Source organism: Morone saxatilis, unplaced genomic scaffold (genome assembly GCF_004916995.1).
Source record: "Morone saxatilis isolate NCDOM2014 unplaced genomic scaffold, NCSU_SB_2.0 Contig8, whole genome shotgun sequence".
Lineage (NCBI taxonomy): Eukaryota > Metazoa > Chordata > Actinopteri > Moronidae > Morone > Morone saxatilis.
The window spans coordinates 2,580,456-2,589,764 of record NW_023340257.1 but is presented as its reverse complement, the minus strand read 5'-3'; the positions used below and the strand labels follow the sequence as shown (position 1 = coordinate 2,589,764).

Sequence of the window (9,309 nt, the reverse complement as noted above, 5' to 3'; positions counted from 1 at the left end):
ACCCCCACCCAGCTTCGTCTGCCTGTTTGTGTGCTGCCTGAGGCCGAGCCCAACAGTGTGGAGTAGGCTGGGTTGGCTCTGTTAGCTAGACATGGGGAAGTTCAGGTTGCGTTTCATATATAAGCCATGTTGAAAATTAGAAATTATACAATAGTAATAAAACAACCAACAACCATGAAATTCAATCTGAGCAAGATAAATACAAAGAGCTCAATAGTCGTCTAGAGTGATTGACAGCCTCTAACTTTGTACTAAAGTATGATTTAATTTAAAGGCCTCTCCAGACATGTGACATATATACAAATAGTTCGCTTTTGAACAATAATGTGTGTCTGATATGTTTTTTCCACAGAAAAAGTGTAATTTCCAAATTAAAATCCAGAAATTATCTACTCCTTCTACTCATTAAACTTTCCAGAATCTCTGAATGTGCAAATATTGTTTATTCTAAAGTTTTCCTGCTGGACACAAGATGTCTCCTCCTTACTGTAAACCACCCCGTCCTCCCCCTCCCCCTCGCCCCCTCCTCCACCCCTCTCATTACGGTCCTGTGGGGTTCCGCAGTAGTAGAGATGTGGAGTCCTTGTGTGAGCAGGGTTGCATTACTGATCCCAAAAACAGCTGTTGATCACATCTAGTCCTAAAGTAAAGAGGGGGGAGGCCCAATGTCGGTCTCACTCCAGCATTTTTTCTGTTCTTTTTTTTTCCGTTCTTAATATTATTTGTTTTTTGGGGTTATTGAACAACCAAAGCGCAGCTTCATATTTATGACAGGTCATCAGCTCCAACCTGAAGAATTAAGGTGAAGAGCATTTATTTAATGTTGAAGTTTTTATGATTTTTTTCCTCCCCTTTGTGTGCCCTTTATTGGTGTCCATTTGTTTTTGTTGTTTATGAGATAATTTCTTTTGATGTCTCTTGTCTTGTTCTGGCTTTATGCATCCTGCATGGCCTGAGCGTCAGCCTCGTCCCTGCCTTCTCCTCTTCTATCAACTCCTTTACTTCCTCTGTTCTTCCTCTGCTGCTTCTTTCTTCTCTCTGCTGTTTGTCCGGAGCATCCCTGAGCTCCGCTCTGCCTCCCCTCTGAATGAGCTGAACCAGCATGGCCTCCCTGCATCCTCTCTGCCTGTCTCTCCCACAGCACCGTTCCTGCTTCCTAAACCGCCCCCCTCCACTTTTGGTTTCCTCTCTACGCTTGTTTTTCCAGCTCTCACATGTAATATGAGTGTAAAACTTTTCATTCATCTACTCATCTCTTGATATCATGAATAACAAAGAACAATACATGAAAGATGTATTTATGGTTGAGCTGAGGGACCTACGTCATAATATGTAAGGCATAAAGCATAGCATTGAGGCTTTCAACTAACAAAGAGTATAGTACATGAAAACAACAGCGTCCATTTTGTCTCTGAGACCTCTCTGTCTTCTCACTTCCACTCTTTCTGGTTTAGACCACGGGGAGATGATGGAGATGCAGGGTTTTGGAGGCAGCCCGTCGTCGTGGCAACAGACCGAAGTAACCACTCACGAGTCGCTGTGCCAGTCCTGCTCCACAGCAGGTAGCAACATGGCGTTCGACTACCCGGCCGGCTGTACCTGCATACACGACCCATCAGACATCCACACGTACGTCCAGAGAATGAGATTTTATGACTCCAAAGAAGAGATTCTTGTCAGTGAATCAAATCCAACTCAGAACATCTTGGTAGAGTGAAATAACGTAGCTGTGGAGACTGGTGTGGGTGTTCCCGCGATGTTGCAGTAATTATTGACTTTGTCCATTAAGATAGTAATTGGGATTTTTAAATGGAGGCAGCATCTAATTCATCTATCCATTAGAGAAAATGCATTAAGGCACTTCAGTTATTGCTTCAGCTGTAGCCATGGCGGTGGTTCTTCATTAAAAGCAAATCTTTTTTCAAAATCCGTTTGTACATACAGACAGTGTGTTGGCATTGGCGATAATGGCTGACTTTTGTTCTTTCCACCAGTATTCCTCTTAAGATGCTCTGCCAGAACATGAAGAGGCAGATAGTCTCCAGAGCATTTTATGGATGTAAGTACAGCATGTTACCTCTGCAGTCTTCATACATTCATTTGTAGTTGTTTTTTAGAATATTCTAATTGTGACATTATTCGTGGTATACAACACATATTAACTGACTGGTTTCAAACCTTTTTCCTTAAGGAAGCTTTTTTCTCATTGAGTAAACTAAGTGACATATCTTATGGATATTGTGATAAAGTGTTTTCCACTGACAGACCCATACACACATCTCTTCTTTTACTTTCCTTCGCTCTTTTGGGAAGGAAAGAAAATTGCAAACTCTGGTTTTTAATTGTTTCATGTGCAAAATGCGACGCAGCAGCTTTTAGGCATGGTGCCACTAGGAACTTTTACAGCGCTTGTTGTTCTGACGAGAAGAGAGTGAGGTATGGCTGGAATCTGTAATGTGGCTTCCAGTTTATTTTTATGTTTTATTTTCCAGTTTTGTTTCAAATTGATTAAAAAATGATGTATGGCTTAATGCAACAGCTGCTCGATACAGTAATATGTTTGCAGTTTGTAATGAAATATCCCTCTGAATGTCAAACTTGTTATAAATTGCGGCGTAACATAATGCATTTATAGTGTTAATATATAAATATTCTTTTCAAAGGAGAGTTGTTTTTAATTACAGCATCAGTCTGAAGAGCTTATTGTATCAGTAAAAGTTAGTCCGTTTATGAACCTCAGTATATAACAATACAAACTGTAGTTATTAAATAAAAGCAGGTTCACACAATATCCCAAATAAAATACAGCACTTAAATAAAATAGCATGGTAGGGTTTCAACATTTTAGGCTTGTGTGCAACATAGCTAAGAATGTGCTGTTCCTGTAATTAGTGTTTAAAGATCATTTAAATTGTATTCAAAGTTTACATGAATCTGTTGAGTTTGAGGACATATTAGTGCTTTTTGTTATTTCTGTATGTAACATCACCACAGACGTTCAGGTGGTGCATGACCGTCTTCCTTGTCCAACCTGTGTGAAACAGGTTTCTCAACTGAAAATAAATCAACACTGATGTGTGTAGATGGTGCTGAATCCTCAAATCTGAGACAAATCTGTGACAATATAATAAAACGTGTGACTTTACCGATGCTTGGTCTCAGCCGTGTGTCTATCCCTGTCTCACTCGTCCATCAGGGCTGGCCTACTGTCGACACCTGTCCACTGTGCGGACTCACCTGTCAGCTCTGGTCAACCACAACATCGTCCCTCCAGACAGACCCTGCGAGGCGTCCGGGGGCCTCAGCAAAGAGGTGTGGAGCAAATACCAGAAAGACTGCAAGGTGGGTACAGCAGTGAGGCTGAAAGAGTAATGAAATATAGGAGCGTGATTGAGATCTCCTGCAAGCAGGAATTACAACAACATGGCAAGAGTCTTAATCTTCCTCCTGCACCATCTAACACCCCTCCACCCCTTCACCTACAGGCCAGTGAAATTAAAAGCCAGAAATCACTGCATATTGCCAAGTCAACATTGAGTCATTGGTATTGATTGAGCCCCGGAGATAAATCATGGTCATTTGACAGAATTATGAGGAGACCCCCTAGTTGGGAACCACAGTAATATGTTAAACAGAATTTTATCAGAATGTACTATTCTCTATATTATAGGGCTCACAGGTTTCCACCATCAGGTTGTGTGTCTCTATGTTTTGCCATATAGAGACAATTCAATTCATGTTACAAGTGATTTCTGAATGCCAACACTGTTACAAATGTCACATGTGTGAAAGTGACAGTTTGGTGTACTGTGGCCTACAACAAAAATACAGTAAACTTTTTAGAAATGATACCCTTAAGGGTTAGAGTTGGGGTTAATTGTGCTAACCCTAATCAGCATCTCACACCAACACAACTAGGTGATGCAGCCAGCCACACTCCATTGACAAAACCAGAACTTTTACTTAGCAAATAATCATAAAACACACTTCAAAACTGACACAAAAAAACAACAATCACCCACTCTGGTTTAACCCATAATTCACAGAGTTAGATGTGAAAATATTTGTGAAATGGGCTGCAACGTAAGTTACAAATGCGCCTGCATAGTACATCCACTAAAAGTGCCTGTTTTTGCCACTGACCATTCTCAGTGTCTGACAAGACCAGAAACAGTCATTGTATTGCCATTGCTTGCCACCAGAATCCATAGATAAATGTTAGCTAATTTCACCTCATATATCACACACAATGTAACGTCATAACTTTTGAAAGTGGACACAAGCGAAATAAAACTCATCAAAACAGTCTTTGTTAGTCTTTCCACTGTTTCAACAATCATCAGCTCTAGTCTGGTCGAAATAAATCCTTAATTCACCGACACAGATGAGAAAAACAGCAGTTTCAGTCGCTCTACTCAGCTGCACACAGAGACTCCCATGCACACATGGACAGACCTGTTTGTAACACAACAGACAGACTGGGATAACAACACAGGCATGTGACGTCTTGCAAATAGTTTGCTGCTATAATAATGTTTATATCATTATTATTATTATAACTGCCTGTCACTGTTGTTTCGACTAGCAACTGATCCTCTTTGCGGCAGTTTATCCTTTTATAAATCTTCTATCCCTGCCACACTTAAAAAATAAAACTGATGAAATTTAACAATTTGTTGACCAATCCCATGTCCAAACCCAATCCAACAATCAGTGTATTTACTAACGTATTAGGTAGAGTATCGTGTCCGTATTACAGCCTGATATGTCTTCCTCTGTGCCATAGAGATCCATCCTTGTCCAAAAACTATTAAAAACACATCAATGAGCCACAGCTGATTTAGGAATTTGGGCTTTTTTTTTTTTTTAGAAAATGAAGCTATCATTGTTTTTATTTATTTACATTTACATTAATTACAAATCTGTGGGCTTGCTGCTGCAATTTATGCACCCCTGTTTAGACATAGGTGACAGAAGTATTTAGATCATTTTCTAAAGTAAAAGAAGCGATACTTTAATGTTTACATAGGTGCAAACATATTAGCAGGAAAATGTGATATACGACGTGTACACTGTACCGAGTGTTATGTTATAATATTTATTTTATTATTGGATCTGTGTTGCATCAGTCCTTTGGGTAGATTAATGCAGTATTTCTCAAATGGGGATATGTCTGTCTGTCTGTCTGTCTGTCTGTCTATCTCTCTATCTCTCTATCCATGCTCTATTCTTACAAAAAAGTACAACATCAAAAAGACAGTTCATTGAAACTCTGTCTTAGTGTTACTGCATAAAGACAAAAAAGGTTGAATCAAGGGCAGTATATAAATTAAACATTTTGATAAACACTGGATTAATGCAGTTATTTTTCATATTTTGATATAAGATATAAGAATCTAGAATGTAACTAATAACTATAGCTGTCTCTGATGTAAAAAATACAATATTACCCTTTGAAATGTTATGTTAGACATAAAAGGTTGCATTTGACGGAAATACCCACGCAGCCTAACTTTCCTCCACTGTATGGAGCACTCCGAGACCATACAGCCATATGTAATATTCTGTTTTACTTCCCTATTCTTGCTTTAATTGTCAGAGTTCATTAAACGTCTATTCACAATGCCAATTGTGTTTAAACATCATAGAACTTTTATTTAACTTTATAATTGAGCTTCAGTTACCTCTTAGTTAAATGTTTCTATTATTTCGTCCTCCTCTCGTATATAGCATATCCCCCTTTGCTGTATATTAATTGTAAGTCATGGATCACACACTCCTCCTGCAGTCTACAACCCTCTCCACTCTCTCCTTCACTCCAATGAAAATTTAATGAGTTTCAGTGAAATTAAGTCTCATTACAGAGTGCAGTATGATACCATCGCAGCTATTAAAGCAGCCACTGTAATCATTCATCAACTCCAACAAAGTCATCATTACTAATTTACACTCTATTCATATCTTTGTCCTTTATCTTCTACACTCATCTGTCTCCCTCTGTATGGATCACAATCACTCTTTCTCTTCTTCCATTATTCATGCACTTCCTCTTGCTCCTTTCACCACTCACACCAGGCTTCTTCTTCCTGTCATCTATCTTCTTTTGGTTTCTATTCCTATAAACCTTTCTCTCTGTGTGTGTGTGTGTTCGTGTGTAGAACTATAAAGAGCTGGAGCTGCTAAGGTTGGTTTATTATGGCGGAGTGCAGCACGACATCAGGAAGGAGGTCTGGCCTTTCCTGCTGGGGCACTACAAGTTCGGCATGGGCAAAAAGGACATGAGCCAGGTACAGCATAAACACACACATATATACACACACNNNNTTAATTTGAAAAGCAATTGCCTAATTTTTCTCCTGTGAAGATTGACGCGAAGATCAGCGAACGCTACCAGCAGGTGATGCGGGAGTGGAAGGCCTGCGAGGTGATTGTCAAGCAGAGGGAGAAAGAGATGCAGTCGGCCATCTTTGCCAAGCTCTCCTCGGGTAGCAGCATCGACAGCCACGTCCTGCGACTCGTTCACAGAGACTCCACACTCAGCAACGAGGTGAAGAAACCCAACACAATGTGACATCCATCCAACAAACAACTTCTTTTCAGTTTAGTTTTATTTATATAGCTAGTATTTAGATTGATATATTTCATTATTACACACTGTGCCTTAGATTTTATTCCTTCAGCAATAGGAATATGTCCAATAACCAGCTGATAACGTATAACAATACTACATCAGTAGTAACTTCACAATCTTATACACTTAAAGGTGAAATCAGTTTTATACATTAAAATCTTCTACTTAGTCAGTGAAAACAGTTGTATATTGTCTTCTGAATCTCTGGAGGATGTATATTAGGTTTGAGAAAATAACCCTGATGATTTCATACTGAAATGAAATTTCATACTGAAATCATCAAGGTTATCGACTGTCAAGGTTTATTTGCATAAGGTTGCGTCAGAATTATTATCGTGAGCCACCGGATTCAACCGAAGAAAACAAATCTTATCGTCTTGACAACCTCAGAGAGGTTCACAGTGTATAAACACACATTCACTAATGAGGGTGAGCTAATAGAAGGTTAGATGGAGGCAGATGACAGAAACACTATTCGGCCCTTCCTAAGACCCTCCCCTTTTTTTGCTCTCCTCTCCAATAATAGTTCAGCAGGCGCGGACAGAACCTCGGTCAACTTTTCCTTTCTCCCTTTCCTGTACTTTCAACATAGATAACACATAGCATATCTAAGTACAGGAAAGGAGAAAGTTGACTGAGGTTCTTACTGCAACAGCTTGCTCAGCTGTTACTGGTGCACAGAGCAAAAAGGGAAGGAGTCAATCTAGAAATTATATTTCATGATTTTAATGGTAAAATCATAAACCATATGATTTATGATGCCAAACCCTGCATCACTGCCCTTCCTCTATCACTTCTAAAGTTCCATCCATCTTCAGGTGTTTATGTCGGTGGACGAGCCGGACGCAGGGAGCCAGGAGACCCCCAGTGGAGAGGACAGTACCCCCACCATGACCACCCTGGTTCCCCCTGCAGCCCTCCCGCCAGAGGAGCGCCCCCTGGTGGAGTTTGACTCTCCCGACTCGGGCCTGCCCTCCTCCAGAAACTACTCAGTGACCTCTGCTCATTCCCAGATCCTGTCCAGCATAGACGACGGTCAGAGTACGGAGGAGGAAGGGGGGGGCGGGGAGGAGGGCAGGACTCCGGGTGTGCTGGGCGGGCGTCAGGACTCTCTGACTGAGGACAGGCTGTGCAGCCAACTGGACAAACTGGTGACCAATGGAGCAGCTGCAGAGGGGATATCACCTTCGCTTTCCTCATACACGGTATGTATAGTATGTGAAAGAACACTTTGATTTTCACGTTATGACTCTCTAATGTTAACAAAAGTGTTTCCTTTGTCCAGATCGAGCTGTTGGACACAGTTGCCCTCAACCTCCACAGGATAGACAAAGATGTGCAGCGCTGCGATCGCAACTATTATTACTTCACCCCAGCCAACCTGGAGAAACTACGAAACATCATGTGCAGGTACTGTATGTGACATACTGGTGGTGAACATAGTGGAGCATTTAGTAGCAACAGCGCAAGAGATATTTGTCTGCTGCTGTTGGTGTAGAGCAAAATACAGCTAAAAGAGAGTATATTACCTACAAAGACATATAAGACCATCAGGGAGTAGATTGGCTGTTTCTATATAGTTATTCTTAATGCATGTCACCAGGTCGTATTTACCCTTGAAATCAATTAAACAAGGCAGTAGAGACACTGTCGCTTTTGTCCACAGGGGCCGCCGGAATCAATACAAAATCATAGTTGCTTGTAGGGACTTTATGTAAACATACAGTATACTATATGTATACTACAAGCAAAAAATAGTCATTTTATTATCTTATCTTATTGATACATGCAGTTTTTCAAATTTTAAAAAGTAAATATATTGAGTTCTATTCCACCACTGGAACACAGCCCCAAGCGCCTCCCACCCACAGTCTAACATGTACATTAAGTTGAGTTGAATGGGATTTGTTTATCTTGTTTGTCTCCTTCTTGCCTGCAGCTACGTGTGGGAGCATTTAGAGATGGGCTATGTTCAGGGCATGTGTGACCTCCTTGCTCCGCTCATGGTCATCCTGGATGATGGTGAGAAGAAAGAATCATTATACAACTGTATAAAATTATTGTAGATAGCACAGATGAAACAGAAACCCAGTAGCCATTACATAACTGAGACTAATACACTTCTTTTAATAAAATGAATAATAAATAAACTTCCCTTATGCATTAAAAATGTAATAGCAGCAATGTGCGGTTTTATGGACAAACGTGAAGTTTAGTTATACAGTAATCAAACACAAGGAGGACTGTTTGAGCTACATACACAGCAGTTACAGTGGGCTGGTGAGGTAGATTTCCTTCATAATTCATATTACTGTGACATTAAACTGTTTGTGTCAAAGGTTGTGTCAGCCAACCCTGCATGTACAGCAAATAGACACTCATTTATAAGTTCATCCATGTTAATATTATTTGTTGCTGAAAAAAATATTCAGTTTGTTAATGTGATGGGTGTTTGTGAGAGGGACAGTTTTAGTGCTGTGCTCACTACATTACCCTGTTCTTCCTCCTGTGTGTGTGTCAGAGTGCCTGGCATACAGCTGTTTCACTCAGCTAATGAAGAGGATGAGTCAAAACTTCCCTAATGGCGGAGCCATGGACACACACTTTGCCAACATGAGGTCACTGATCCAGGTGATGGGTAACTCTTACTGTGAGTGTGTGTGTGTAAATGGTAAATG

The 9,309-nt window shown here is 40.4% G+C and overlaps 1 protein-coding gene across 2 annotated transcripts in view; it reads left to right on the top strand.

The window, feature by feature from the left end:
* Positions 1-9,262, top strand: part of sgsm2 (small G protein signaling modulator 2) — a gene marked incomplete at its 3' end in the record, with an annotated part of 93,421 nt that extends 84,159 nt beyond the window's left edge. For both annotated transcript variants that reach the window (XM_035680667.1, XM_035680666.1), the window contains 9 exon segments: positions 1,455-1,629; positions 1,995-2,059; positions 3,197-3,342; positions 6,159-6,287; positions 6,365-6,547; positions 7,450-7,836; positions 7,917-8,041; positions 8,571-8,653; positions 9,153-9,262. In XM_035680667.1, coding sequence (XP_035536560.1) covers positions 1,455-1,629; positions 1,995-2,059; positions 3,197-3,342; positions 6,159-6,287; positions 6,365-6,547; positions 7,450-7,836; positions 7,917-8,041; positions 8,571-8,653; positions 9,153-9,262 — 1,403 coding nt within the window.
* Between the last annotated feature and the right edge of the window lie 47 nt (positions 9,263-9,309).